This window comes from Toxotes jaculatrix, chromosome 1, assembly GCF_017976425.1.
Source record: "Toxotes jaculatrix isolate fToxJac2 chromosome 1, fToxJac2.pri, whole genome shotgun sequence".
Classification (NCBI taxonomy): Eukaryota; Metazoa; Chordata; class Actinopteri; family Toxotidae; genus Toxotes; species Toxotes jaculatrix.
Window position 1 is genome coordinate 15,298,541 of NC_054394.1, and position 15,287 is coordinate 15,313,827.

General features: G+C 41.5%; 1 protein-coding gene across 12 annotated transcripts; it reads right to left on the reverse strand.

The window, feature by feature from the left end:
* Window positions 1-653: 653 nt before the first annotated feature.
* pax6b (paired box 6b) lies at window positions 654-15,019 on the reverse strand. Of its 12 annotated transcripts, XM_041034311.1 has the most exons (13): window positions 15,007-15,019; window positions 11,783-11,836; window positions 10,899-10,922; window positions 8,186-8,316; window positions 7,484-7,699; window positions 6,920-7,063; window positions 5,104-5,113; window positions 3,344-3,502; window positions 2,974-3,056; window positions 2,664-2,814; window positions 1,919-2,031; window positions 1,485-1,626; window positions 654-739 (listed from the first exon to the last, which is right to left on the reverse strand). In XM_041034311.1, exons 1-13 carry the CDS (start codon window positions 15,017-15,019, stop codon window positions 654-656), a joined length of 1,326 nt encoding a protein of 441 aa, XP_040890245.1. The 12 variants fall into 12 exon arrangements, with proteins under 12 accessions (XP_040890245.1, XP_040890254.1, XP_040890193.1 ...); XM_041034320.1 differs by lacking the exon at window positions 10,899-10,922; XM_041034259.1 differs by lacking the exons at window positions 5,104-5,113; window positions 15,007-15,019 and adding an exon at window positions 7,786-7,821 and having other exon boundaries at window positions 6,898-7,063; window positions 11,783-11,807.
* Between the last annotated feature and the right edge of the window lie 268 nt (window positions 15,020-15,287).

Here is a 15,287-nt window from a genome sequence, read left to right on the forward strand (position 1 = left end):
TTTGACACAGTAAGAGTCTTCCCTCCAGCTTTTCGTCTTTAATGATATGCAACAGCGTCCAGAGACCATGCAAAGGCTGGTAGAAAGTCTCGATATAAGCAGATTAAAAGATAGTCATGGCAGAATCTCTCAGGTTCTCCTCTCTCAAACAAACGCAAGACCAACATGGTTTTCTAGCAGTCCATCTATCAGTACTTGATCTTGGTTTTTCATATTAACATACAAATGGCCATTTACTAACACACCAGAGAAAAAAGGAAACAATGACTGAAGTTGGAAATAGAAAAAAAAAAAAAAAAAACATAAGTTTTTGTTCCATAAAAATTTAACACCGGGCACTTTACAGAGGTCCATTTTTTTCTGTCTTTCCATTGTTGTTCTTTCTTCCAAGTCCTCATTTGAATGTTTGAATGTGCCTAGAGCTACAGAACAGCACACAGTCCCACTGGAAAAACAAAGCCCAGACGTCCCAAGGCTCTCCCAGAGTCTCTCTCTTTCTTTCTTTCTTTCGTTCCTCCTCTCCTCTCCTGTCCTTTGCCTCTTCTCAACCCTCTCTCTCGCCTTCTCTACTCTCCTGTGCTGTGTATGTGTGAGGAGCACTGCCGGAGGGCGATGGTGGAGTGGGTGGTTACAGGGTGAAGTAGCTCTTCTCTCTACTGTAGTCTTGACCAGTACTGAGACATGTCAGGCTCGCTCCCTGGGACTTGGACAGGGACAGACACTCCAGGAGAGATGAGTCCTGCAGAGACAGAAAGAGAAAGACGTCAGTAAAGAAAAAAAAAAAACAACAGAATTGAAAAAAATAATAATATAGCCCCAGAAATCAACATGCTGAATTAGATGAGTGAACGCAACATGCACAGTTAGTGTGAGAGCTAACACTAGTTAGCCTTACAGCACAAAGCTTTGTATTTTAAAAGCTTGCAAATAGGTAGACGAGCAGTGAAGCTGCAATGAGTCACAAAGCTCTGCACATGGTTGCTCAGTAAAATGCTTGCAAGCTCAATAAATTGAGGCTTTGGCAATGGCATTTAAACAGAGAGAGTACAACAGCAAATGAATCAAATTAATTAGCAATTTAGCACAGAGGAAATGTGGTTATGCATGATTAACTCTTCATGACTATAACCAGTATATATGGCTCTCAGTAACAGCATCCTAATGGGGTGGAACTAAACTATGGGCTGGAGTAGTGGGATTGACATGATGGCACAGAGCAGGCGATGAAATGAGCTCCTTTCATGCAGCTGCAGAGATGATATGAAATGTGGAAATATCGATCTGCAGACGTTTAAACCATGAAGTCTGGACAGAAGGAGGGAAAAGGAAAGTTCCCGTGACATATCATGAATCAAAGATGGCTATGTAGTACCCCCAAAATTACAGGGAAGGTGGCAGATATTTCAAAGAGTGCACCGTTTGTTTGTTGTTGGTTTTTTTTTAAATTCCCAAGCATGTTGGTAAACAATAAATTTTCTGCCTACCTGTTGAGGTGGTACCAGAAGTGGTCATTGATTGGCTGTTCATATGTGCCTGCATATGAGGGGGCGTGTATGTTTCGTAGCTCCGCCCGTTCACAGGCGGACTGGTAGGCAGCATGCAGGAATAAGAGGAGGTCTGGCTGGGCTATAGATGGGGAGAGAATGTTACATTAGCTTAGCCAACCATAGTTTTCAGCTCAGTAGCCTGTGACACTGTAAGCTTTTCATAGGCAGACGTGTGTAGATTTCATTTCATTCATAATTTTAGTTCTGCTCCTGACCCCAAAAAAAAAAAAAATCCAAATCTTTCATTAAATATAAGTTTTTAAGGAAAATGTTTGGCCAGGAAACATCATTAAAATCATTTATTACATAAAATACACATCCGTAAACTTGTATTGACTAATGAGGATTATGTTTTGTTTTCTTCTACTTACTTGCATAGGTAGATTGTTTGCCATGGTGAAGCTGGGCATGGGGGGCAGCGCACTGTAGGTGTTTGTGAGTGCAGAGTCAGGTCTACCCAGCATTGACCCCGAGGTGAAAGACACTGAATGAAAAAAAGGAAAATGCGGTTAAAACTGCTGAAGGTAGATACATTACACACACACACACACACACACACACACACACACACACACACACACACACACACACACACACACACACACACAGAGAGAGAGTCCTTCAGTGTGAGAGACCATCTCATTAGCGTTAAGTTGTGCGTGCACGAGGTGACGCCTTCTTTGACAGGCTGATAGGCCCGGACAGATACTGTGCAGCGTGTGTGTGTCTCAGGTGATTGACTTGTGAGCATGAGCTTCAGTTCTGCCGGTGTGCCCTCGTGCCTGATTTGGTAATTACGCAGATAGTCAGCTGAGAAGTTTTGCTCAATCATCCATCAAAAGGAAACCACCGGTGTTACTTCATGTGAACTAGAGCGCACAGCCATCGAGGCCTCTTTTCTCCTTTTCATATGAATCCGCAGGCTGTCACATAACGATATTTAGTAATAGCCTACTTCACCTGGATCCTGTCAGACCTGAAGTCATGAACAGTTAAATGTGCGGTTATTCCCCTCATTAAAGTAATAATACAATGTTGTTTAATATATTTGAAGCCGGTGGTGGTGTCCTTGTAAACATTACCCCACCCCCACCCCCAGCTCTGGTGGACACCTACCCGGTGTAGTGGGCTGTGGGATGGCCTGGTAGACGCTGGTGCTGAAGCTGCTGCTGATGGGAATGTGACTGGAGGAGTTGTTGGCCTGACGGCGCTGGTTCCGCAGCTTCTCCTCTCGCCTCCACTTTGCTCTTCTATTTGAAAACCATACCTGCGATGAAAACCTTCCTGTTAGTTTTCTTACGGTCATCCACCCCTCGCACCCGCCCCCCTCCTTCTCACCACTCTGTAGCGTTTGAAAACTTTCACAAATCTGGTGTAAAAAAAGGAAAAAGAAAAAAAACATTTTAATAAGTTGTTGCTCACTCACCTGTATTCTCGCTTCGGGCAGGTCGATTTTCGCTGCTAGTCTCTCACGCGCGAAAACATCTGGATAATGAGTTCTTTCAAATTCTGTAGAGCAAGAAATCGCACAGGAAAAATGTTAGTTAGTAAATAAGCAACGAATTAGCTGAATGAATGTAGCCTATCTCTAAGGCCCAGAATCCACTACTTCTTCATTTACTAACAACTGAATAATTAGATCTATTATTTGTTCACTGCAATAAACCGTAACAGGAATACATCAACTCTCTGACCATTATCAGGAATGTGTTTACTTTTATTGATAAGAAGAAACAACTATTTTCAAATTGAAACTGGCTCATGCACGTGTGGAAATTATTCACTGATTGTTGGACCTTTTTCCAGAGCTTCAATTTGCTCCTGTGTGAAGGACGTGCGATTTCTCTGTAGTTTCCTCTTGAGCTGGAGTCGCATCTGTGTCTCCTCTGAATCCTCGCCGTTCGAGCTGATGGAGTTTGTGTTTTCTCCTGCACCGTCTTGTTGTTGGCAGCCATCTGCAAAAAAAAAAAAGGGGAAAAAAAGCATATAATGAAATATGCATTCAATTAAGTTAATTGAATAATTAATTCTGGGGTCTCGTGTTGTATCAGCCTAATTGTACAGACCGCAGTGAAAACATCATTAATTAAAGCCACTATCATGGTTGATTTCATCCAAAATCAGGGGAATTATTGAAATTTCTTCATAATGTTGCCAGATTACAGACGACTGGCCGCGTGAAGAGGAACAATATCACACACACCAAAAAAGAGAGAGAAATAAAAGAAAGGTCTTCGCAGTTAAACTGTTTATAAAATATTGTGGGAAAAACAGGCTGGCGAGGGGAAGGCCCCGCGTACTTATCGCTTCCCAACAATGGCGTGTGTTCTCAAAAGGTTAAGAGAAATGTGACAAGATGTGGCGAACCTCTTTTCAGAGCCTATGAAATGTATTAAAACCCCAAACTCTCTAACACCCCCCCCCCCCCCCCCTCTACCCCCACTTTTTTTTTTTTTTTTTTTAGGGCAGAGCAATGCCTCAATGGTTCGTTCCCATATGGGCGTTGGTATAGCCATTGAGGTGACCACCAACTTTTGAATAGGAGAAGACGCTTTTCAGAATGATACAATGCCTTCAGGAGTAAGGGAAACCATTAAACTATGGTCACAGCCAGGGACGAGCAGTGAGCCCTCGGTGGGTGTAATATATGGGAGGGGAGGGGAGGTGGGGGTGGAGGGGGCTATTGGAGGAGATGACAAAAGGATTCTCTCTTTCTGGAGGCGCACAGGCTGTAGTACTTTGGTATTGTGCGCACGAGGATCCCAGTCAACAGAGCTTTGAGTCCAGTGTGTTAACCCTTATCCACTACCATCATTAATCACGTCCCCCGGCCAGCTCCACGCCAGTCAGGATTTCTGTCTTCAATTGGAAACAAATGAGTGAGGAGAGAGCATGCAACCCCCTGAACAACCAAAATAAGGCCAATCTATTCACTGCTCCTGCTTGTCCGCGGTGGGCCCAAAGGCCCCTTCAGTTGCAGGGCGAGGCTTATCGACTAATGTCTGTCTTGTTGTTGGACATCATTATCACACCGAGAAGTTAATGCGAAATTAAGCGGAGTTGGGGGGGAGCGTTGATAGAGGGTGGTTTATGTAATATCTCACTCATGTCCTGTCCGGCACCATGGGTTGAGCTCATAAAGGGGCATTTAAGTTTTGGGTTTTTTTTTTTTTGTTTTTGTTTGGGTTTTTTTTTTGTATGCAGATGTTGTTTATGTTTTGATTGGCATATTTTGAATAAGTGGTGCAAGAGGTTGGTGCAGGGCTGGAACAGGTGCATGGGGTGGTGCACCAAGCTCCTGTGCCCCTCGAAAAAGAAGCAAACATGCAGGCTACTGAAACAACCAAAAATTGAACTTTGGGTGTCCAATTAAAAAACAAACAAAAAAAATTGTACAAAAGTTTTGTCAATTATAAAATTATAAAAATCGTTTCCATCACGCGAATCCAAACAAGTTGCACTTTTTCTCGCGATCCTGCTTCCATGGAAAATGACAAGCCTTCTTTAGGCCTGAAAACATATTTAGTGCCTCTATAATGTGAAAGTCGTGGTTCACTGGAGGAAACCTGATGCAACATGTTTCTCGACAATTTCCCTTGCTGCAAACTAGAGAAAAAGTATTCTTCTATAGGCCAATAGTTTGTATCCACGCTATTTGTTTCTTCACTCCGGCTAATCCATAAAAAGGAGTGAATGTGCAGCTATTATCCGTCTGCCAGACCCACTGACGCTAGGATGGGATTTGTTTTCTTTATAAAAGCGCTGGGAAATAAACTCATTCTTTAGTATCACGATGTCTCAGCCAGTGAGGCGGAAAAGCAGCAAAAAAAAAAAAAAAGAGATACCGAACCAATTGCGGCACCTTTCAGCGGCTGAGACCGGATCAAAACACTCTTGAGAAACCGCTTAGAACTGAAAGAGAAAGTGAGAGACTAAATCCTATAGACGGGATTTAGAGCCATATAGCCAGAGAATGAGAATGAGAAAGAGATAAAAGACCAAATCGGTGAGGAGTTTTATTCGTTCCTCTCTGGATAGAGTTGTCTTCTTTTGGGGCCCTGTCACTCTCCATGTTGCTATTATATCTGCTTACTCGACTGTCGGATGGCAAACATATTTTTCGTTCCCTTGAGACAACAGCTTTACCTAAATACTTCTGGAATTAAAAATATAATAACCAAAGAGGCGATTATTATTATTATTATTATTATTATTATTATTATTATTATTATTATTATTATTATTATTATTATTATTATTATGGGTGTGCTAATAATGATAATAACAATAATAATAATAGAAAATATAATATAACTGTATAATGATGACAGCATATTAGCTGTATAAGGGACCAGTAATAATTATTCTAATGTGTTATGACAGACTACACCAACGGCAACCACAGTAAAACTAAATAACAGCCCCACGTGTCCAAATGCTCATCAAACAAATGCAAATTATTATTTGCTAAGACTTGAATTCCTCCACTTGCATTTCCCTCTCTCTCTCTCTCTCTCTCTCTCTCTCTCTCTCTCTCTGATTCATATAAATCACACGCAAAGCTTAATACTTGTTTAATAAGTGAATATTTAAGAAGCAAAGTAAAAGTAAAAGGTGGTGTTTCTTCGAAGAAAAACCTGCTCGGTGTTTGGCCTGCTGTAGGCCGACAGGAAACCCTCTGAAGTGGAACATTTCCACAGCAGCCTTGCCATCTCCACACTCCTGCATGTTGCCATAATGAGAGACAAAGCCCTCTCTAATGAGCAATTACACGTAGCGCGGACCGTTCCCATAACCAATCATTGCGTGTGAAGGAAAACATTCCTTTGTACTAATATCCCCGCACACAGCTCTCCGGCTCTGCCTTCCCCATCAGGAGGGGAGGAAAATGCAGGCTGTTGGATGGACACCTCTGCTGAAAGGACAAGCCGCTGTCACGCACATCCATGTCTGGGACAGTGGAGGCATTCAGACTGCATGCATGGCCTATGGCTTCCTCTAATCGACTAGTCTTAATTGGGGGTCTTGTTCAGGGCATCAAAGCATGCCAATACAATACCTTCCTGCAAAACAGAGCCGTGGACCGGAACCACTGGAATAGTAAGCTGTAAAACTATTCATATTCATACATGATCATTCACGGTGACCTCTGCGGAGTTCACATCCATCTTAATGCATCTACCTTCAAACAGACAACGCAAGTCAAATCCTTTTTCTAAGACTGACCATAAATATCACTGAGCTTGAGAACCGAAAACTCAAACCTACACCGCCAGGCTGTCTCCTCCTCTGATACAACCGTGCATGCGTCAAGGTGTCTTTATTGCCACTGTGTGATAATGAGGCTCACCTTGGTTGGGCTGCCCTGGCACTGATGTTCCGGGGTACCAGCCGGGCCGGGTCCCCCAAGTTCCTGTCTGACCGTTGAGCATTCTCAGCTTGTCATACATGCCATCTGCGCCCATCTGTTGCTTTTCACTAGCCAGGTTGCGGAGGACTCTGTTTATCGATGACACCTGAATGACAAATTACATATGATAAAAAAAAAAAGTAAGGATTAGGATGAGATGGAGCGCCGTGTCAGTGTGTTTCTGCGCGCGTCGGGTTCACACAAGCGCGCCCGCGCACTCTCTCTCTCTCCCACACACACACATGCACACACACTTTATAATCATAATAAATCTGCACATGAAGATGTTCACAAATGGACAACGAGCTCCTTCTAATTGACTTGTATGTTTGGGTGATCACATAAGCGGTAATGCCCCCCCCCCCCCCCCCCCCCCACACACACACACACAACACTTTGAAACGCAGTGTGTTTAATAAGACTGAATGGTTGGATGCCCATCTCCTTTTCCTCGACTGCATGAGAAAAAAAGTCATTTCATGTGGCAAATTAAATCATGCACATAACTTACAGTCAATACACTTACACTGGGTATATTGTCGTTGGTGCAGATCCCCTCCGACAGAAGTCTGTCGCGGATCTCCCACGCGAAGATAGACGGACACTCCCGCTTGTACTGCGCGATTTTCGCGACCACCTCCGGAGTGGCGACCCTGGGCTTGCTGCCGCCTATTGCTCTCGGTCTTATGGAGCCAGTTTCATAATATCTGCCCAGGATCTTGCTCACGCAGCCGTTGGATACCTGGATAGAAAACAAAAAAACACAATTCACATACATTATTTACGACTATTAAGGGAATTTCTAAGATGGCGTCAAATAATTATCACCTTGTCACTGTCCAGCACTTGGACTTCATCATGGGTCTATAAACACAAAAAATATGCCTTGAATGGTATATTAGGCATTTCTTACAATAGATTTATTCTTTATAATAGCAGGCAAATTTCTTTTTGTCGGCTTTTCTTTTTTCTTTTTTCCTTTTAAATACATTTCCAGTTAATGTAATGATGTAACTGATAATTAATAATTTTACTGACTTAAAAACAATCCCATAATTCAAAACTTAGGCAACAAGAAACACTGATTTCATGTCAAAACCATACGGTTATATCTTTCATACTTGGCTTAATGATTTTATTATTAATATATTTTTTAAGTAGTTTGCATCCATTGGAAACAAAGTCTGGATGAACCTGTTTTCTGTTCAAAAAGGAGAGTGACTGTCACCTGCAGTATCCTGGAGATGTCGCAGGGTCGAGCACCACTGTGAGCAAGTTCAACTATTTTCTGCCTGGTGGAATCCGGCAGCGGTCTACCATTAACAAACACACCACCAAGCTGGTTTACGCCACTGTGACCTACATGGAGACAAAAGCATCGCGGTCATCACATCATATAACAGGAGCAATAAATTAAAAAAAAAAAAAAACACATATGTGCTGAAGCAAATGATTTTCATTTAGTAATGAGGAGAACGGCTTTTAGCGCTCGGGAGAACCGAGGAAAGATGAAATATGAAGACAGCATACAGAGGTACAGAAGGTTTATTGCAGTTGACTTCTAAAAATATGGCTCATATACGTTGTTAATTTAAAAAAAAGACAAAAAGTGTCTTAAATCAGAATGCATTGATAACACAATCTTTTAAAGAAACTTTCGGTACATTCCCCTCTGGAGTCAAGCATTGCGCAGTTATTCAGCAACACATGCAGAACGTGGATCAGCCAACAGCAGCGTCACATAAACCGAACCAAAACATCTCAATATGTTTTTTTTTCTTTCTCTCTAATAATAAATAAACAGCTCAATCTGTCGCCTGCCCCGGTGCAACTCAACCAACCTGTTATCAAACCAGAAAACTTCGGTATTAAAACATTCGCACCGTTATCCATCCCCATCGTATACAGCTGCTCAGCGCCAACACCAGCACCTCACTCATGAGCTATCCTCCTCAAAATAATAACCAGCAACACCGACGATCACGTAAAACACCAGACCTGTGATAATGTGATAAAATTAGCTTTCATTCAAAGGCGTCACCCTTTTTTTTTTTTTTTAAATCGGCAGCTCCTTGATGATAGTCCTTCAAAACACACCAGAATTACGCATGAACAAAGCAGGAAACACATAAGACACTAGCTCTAAAATAGCATTTTTTTTTTATGTCTGGTTATTGTGTTTAAAAAGAAAAAAAAAAGATTTTTTTTTTTTTTTAAATTATCCCTAAATTGTTCTATGGCATCTCTCTAAAGCACAGAATAATCCCGCAAACCTGAAGCCAAATGGGAGAGCTGACTCCCCGGAGTGCCTGAGCTGCTCTCTGTTTCTCCGCTCCCTTCCCCTGCGCTGCCGCCCGGTACATTGACTCCGGGAGCAGAGGCTCCTTAGCAATAAATAAGCTCCAAATATAGAAGAGGGGGAAAATATGATGAGCCTGCCTGACATTTGTCTTTAAAATAAAGCTAGCTGCACGTCAAGTTTGAGCTTAATTTCTGGAAATAGGCGGAAGTCGCCTCGGATCATGCATGGGAGGCTAATTGAAAAGATCAGTTGGAGCACTTGTGGCAGGCATGTCACTTTATGACACCGCTCTGCTTTTGAAAATCGCATCGTCACGACAAATAGTAGCATGATAAAACGACCCTTTCTGTCTGCATTTGGATATCACTCAGACAAAATTGGACGCTACTCGTTTACCCTCCGAGGGAGACTTCGTTTTAAGGTGGCCAGGGGCTACGCGCGGTCACAGAAACGAGGGCGCGCCTGGATTCTTAACATATTAAAAGTGACATGCAGTTTTTTCCCCCCCTTGTTTGTATTTGACAACAAATGCTCACAGCCACTGCAGTCCTGTTGTGAGCAATCGGTAGGCGTCTTTACTCTGAAATATGTCACAGGACCCTGCTTTAAACCGGAGACTTTTATTTTATGATCAAAAGAGTCTGTTCATACCTGAGTGAAAATAAACCTGTTTAACTGAGTAACATATCCCCTTTGGCCACTACGTGTAATAATCTTCCAGTGTGGATCTGATTGATAGTAAATCCATTATCATCCCTCTTGCTCTTTGGTAATTCCAGGATTAAGTGGAATTAATAGACGTCTTATGCCGAAATTGGCCTGCCCGCATTAAGCAGCCCTGCTCCGCGGGTTCTCTAGGGCTTTTTCCATCATCTCTGATTTGTAACTATCACATAAATCCTCCTGATCGATAAAACCGTCAGATAAGGACATCACATGAAAATCAAACTCTCCTAAGGTTAAGTCTTAATCATGGCACAATTCCCTCAAGTGCACCAGAGTCGATCTCGCCCGCTGGCGCTGATTATGCGCCTTGTATTCTATTGCAAGTCGACTAATAGGAAAACATATGGTGTCAATTTGGACGCTCCCCACCATATACACCCAGGAGTTATTAGCACAAAAGCCACCGAGGCCGTCGCGACCTTTAGACAACCCAAAGGGCCGGGCCCAATGATATCTCCTCGGCAATTCGCACCAGACATCACACGCCAAGCCAGGGGAGCATCCCATTAACATCAATCCGCAGCAAAGCAGGAGCACTACTGGGTATTGTACACAGCTTTGATAAGGCCCCCATCATTCTCAATAATGGACAATTGGCAAGAAAAAAAAGAAAGAAAATAACAGCGCTGTGGCCTATAAAATAAAACCCACTCCGCTGCCACCAGTTTGTATAATAATAAGAATAATAATAATAATAATAATAATTGTATTTTTTTTTTTTTTTTTTATCACACAGGTCACTTTAGGCATGTTTTCCCTCATGAATCAAACCTCTACACAGATCAAACAATCCCACTGTCACGTGGTCCAACACTGAATTCAAACATATTTGGACTAATGCGCAGCACAGGTTACAGCACAGACACGTCATCAAGGTATATGGAGAATAATATAATAAAATTATTCCACACACCTTCATCACAGATGTCATACACCTCTTGTCCAGCAGCAAGAGAGAAAATGTTTCATGTTTATCCTTTTTTGTTTCAACACACACCAGGAATAAGACAGATATTCAACTCAAGGGGCCACTTTAAACACAGAGGCCCCTATAAGCAACTTCATCTACCATGCTTTTGATTGGCACCCACGACAATATGGTTGTTAATATTTATCCTCCGCTGTGAGTTCAGCCTGCACCTAACAGTGAGGCCTGCGGTTATAATATGAGCATTTTCTTTCTAGTTCATGCTGTCTGTCCGTGAAGAATATGGACTAATCTACATAAGACATTATTGCTATTCCTCATGTTTCATGCAGAGCTCTTCTCTACGCAGCTAATCTTGTATGCAGCCTGGCAGCCAGCTCTAACGCTAATGCAGACGGCTGTGCAATTATTTAATACCAACTCAAGCAGAAACAAAAATCTCCCTCTCAACCCAACCCCCTCTATTCTCCCAGCTTCTCCCTCTCTCTCTCTCTTTCCTCTCTCTGGAGCAGGACGACGTGTGATTAACTTGTTCAATAATAACTTGCCTACCTATCATTGCAAGGGAAAAAAAATAAATAAATTAACAGCAATGAAACGGCCATCAAATAACTGAGACTGTTTCGCCCCCTGCAACTCAAAGTCATGCAAATTTATGTCTGCATATACATTTCCTTTCCTTCTTTATTTTTTTTTTTACCCTCCTCTTTAAAGTGTTTTTAAAGTTATTGCGTTATAACAACCAGTGTATAATGTCAGTGGGTGCTGCTTCCATGCAACCACATTAGAACTTGCGGTTGTAATCAAAAGTTTCAAAACAATATATAAACATTTATATATATATACATACATATGTAAAAACAACTTACTGTTCTGCATCATTGAGGCTACGCCAGACTCCCACGTGGCTTGGTTGTGGTATTCTGAGCGTCACAAGGAAATAACAAAGCTGGTTAGCATCAAATCATAAAACTGGTGTACAGATCTTTTTTCTTTCTTTTTTTAACTGTCAAATTATTTCCAACATTTCTTTAAAATAAATAAAGTTTCTCATCTCGTTCGATTTGAATTTCATTTAGGAAATTTTCTTTTTTTTTTTTTTCTTTTTTCTTTTTTGTTGTTGTTGCGGATCTGGTGCTTTAACATTATGGATGCATCATGAATTTTAACATCCTGAATGTATGTATGTATTTTTAATTAAACTTGCCTGGAAACAGAGTTGACTGTCCACTCTATAACAATTTAGTCAATCATCTGCCGTTTTCACTACTTAATGTCTCCCTATAGGACAAAGCAAAACAACACATTAGCACAGCCACAGCTACACTGATGCACTTCAACCTACTGTATCTTCATATTTGTGACTTTAGGTTTAGATTTATCCTAAATGTTGCTGCCAAGCAAATAAATTAAAACTGACACGGGACAATGTTATTTTTAACATCTAACTCTGCTGGGCCTGTTTCCTAAAGTGAAAATAAATTCTAACTAACAGCCCACACGTGATATAGTGCCCGTAACTCTTTAACAACACTGACTCTTCCAAGGCTTTTACTCCTGATGTTATCTTTGTTTTAGTTCACACAGCCTAAAGAAATCAGCCCTCATCGTCTCAGCAAGAGGTTTCTATATATTTTTTTCTAAACTCGATATCCCTCCTCTTGTGGAGTCTATCATGGAAACTGTACAGTGACACACGTTGTCTACCTCGCCTCACTGCTCTGCAAAAGTCCAGACCAGGAGGGGGTACAAAGCTGGTGTACAAAGCCTGCTGGACTCTAACAATGCACCCCCTTTTCTGCCTCCATATACCTCAAACCCGGGGCGAAAACTCGGCCTCCGCGACTAGAAACACACAGCTTCCCCACTAAACACACCAACAAGTTCAGATTAATACAAAGAGCCGGAGGCATGCATCCACCCCCTCCGGGACCATTCACACACACACTCTCTCTCTCTCTCTCACACACACACACACACACACACACACACACGACCGTGACCCCGGTGCCGCTAGTGCGTGAATGTGGGTTTTGTTTGCCCTGCATTTTTTTCTTTCTTTCTTTCTTTTTTTTTTTTTTAAGAAAGAATTTTAAAAAGTAATTTCTTGTTATAAATATTTGGTGGTTATTTTGTGCTGCTGGTGCGGGTTGTAAAGCGGGTTTAAAGACACAACAGCGCAGTAGGGCGCTCAATTGGAAAAGACAAATGCATTAAAGAAGCTATTGAATGGGGAACAGATAAAAAGGGGGCCAGGGAGGGAGAAGTCTGAAGTTTTCATTTTCTCCCTCCATGCAAAGTTGTGTTGTGTGCAGAGCAAAATGGCCTAATACCGACCACTAACAGGCTGTGTTTAGTCCAAGCCCGGTTTGTGAGATGCACGAAGGGCCGCCATTGCATTTAGATTGTAGCTTTCTTTCATGTTTTAACAAATAGGCTGCTCGGTCATTAATCAAATTCAGATTCCATCACACTGGCCCACATAGCCTGAGTTAGCCTGTTTAGCATAACATAAAATGACCACAAAAAAAAAAAAGAAGAGGAAAAAAAAAAGAGAACGAGAAAAACAGCCACTAAATAATTTAAATATTACTGTTACTTTTGGAGTAATGCCATGATGTTAAAGATAATGTGGGGAAAAAATATATCTAAATTACATTAAAAAATAAAAAATAAAAGAACAGCCTGTTAAGCCTGACCAGCCTGGAAATGCACCGCGGTCAGTAGCTTTTAGCCCTGTAAGGTCCAAGTGGTTAATCATTTATTTAAGGTCGAAAGCTCAAACGTTGTTGTTCCTGAGGTTAACTACGATCTAATCTGCATTTCTTTTCCTCTAGTAATCCGTAACAACAATGTCTTAATTCAACATGCTTATTCTGGCCGCTGGATCCTGCGCTCACAACATTCATATGCAGAAAGAGTCAATGTAGGCCTTGGCTACAATGGCCCCGGTGCAAGTTGGAGGCTAACAGAGGAAATATATACATGAAGGTGACTTTTGGGAAACTGTCACATTTTACAGAATACATTTAGTGTATTAGTTATTAGCATGAATTTAGCCAGCAGGTTTAATGTCAACTCAAATGACCAACAAGGAAGTGTGCCTTAACACATTAAGGTATAGGCCTGGTGTGTTTTTGCTATCAGTCTTTTTAAGTTTTATTATATATTTTTTTCTTTTATTTTTTTTATTTGCATGCATTGTGACGTATTTTCTTTAAAATAAAATGCACATTCAATGAATAAGTGAATGCATTTATTTTTATTTTACCACTTTTGCCTACTTGTTTGGACAAAATAATTTCAAAGCAGCAGCAATCTGTGTCCATATTTTATGTTGTACTAAATCACTGAAATTACTTGAATCTTTATTTACCATTGTAGGCTGACGTGCATGTGAAGATAGTATCTGACGGTTGTGAAATATCCGAACTGCTAAGATGCAAAAGTAGTTGAACTCGCTGTCATTAGAAGGGCAGGTTCAAACAGCTTAGAAACAAAAAACGGGGGGAAAGTTGTATTTTTCTCTGACACACAAACAAACACGCTAAAAAAAAAAATCGGGCCGCCTCCCCAAGTGCCCCAAGTGCTTCATGGATCCACTTTTTTTTTTTTTTTTTTTTTTTGTAGAAGGCGCTTGGGTGACTCGCCTGCATGAATCAATCTGACACCTTTCCTCAACGGGTCATTGCGCCCGATTCTCCACGATGATCACTGTCCTGGCCCAACGTGACTTTTTACTCTTTGCTGTCATAAATAAGCGGTAAGCTATCCGTAGGCCTAAACACAACAACAAAATCGAGCAGATAAAACCGACAGAGACGCTAAAGGCTGTTCGCACTTCTGAGAGAGTCCAGTCAGAAGACAGGCTGCACAGTCCAAGCGATAAAACACCCACAACCTCACCGCTGAACCTCAACCTACAGCCGAGAATAAATGACCTATAATAATAATACTAATAATACTATTAACAATAATCCTAATTAATAATAACATCAACATTTATACTATTAATAATATTAATAATAATGATGTGTCCCAAAAATATTTCCATAATTTAACAACACAGACAAACTTTTAGTCAGGATCTCACCTTTTTGGGGCATCCTGCGTCGTTGTCAAAGTCCTTGGCAAACTACAGGCTACAGCCTAGTTCTCCACACCACAGAAAGAGAGAGAAAAAAAAAGAAAGCCGACCAGGATCAGTCTCTCTCGGGAAGTTTAGAAGAGGAAAAATTAGTTTCCAGTGGTCTTCGGCGGAGACGGAGGGGATATCCCTGCGAAGGAGACAGAGATTGACAGTGAACTCAGATGTCAGGACGCACGGAGTTTGGCGAGGATGTGCGCTGGCGTGTGAGAGAGCGAATGAGAGAG

What these genes read in the sequence shown, in the direction of transcription:
- pax6b (XM_041034241.1), bottom strand. An exon ending in GTATGACATCTGTGATGAAG is followed by an intron (nt 8,317 to 10,898) that starts GTGTGTGGAATA and finishes GTCTCCATGTAG; the next exon opens with GTCACAGTGGCGTAAACCAG. An exon ending in AATTGAAGCTCTGGAAAAAG is followed by an intron (nt 3,057 to 3,343) that starts GTCCAACAATCA and finishes CTTGCTCTACAG; the next exon opens with AATTTGAAAGAACTCATTAT.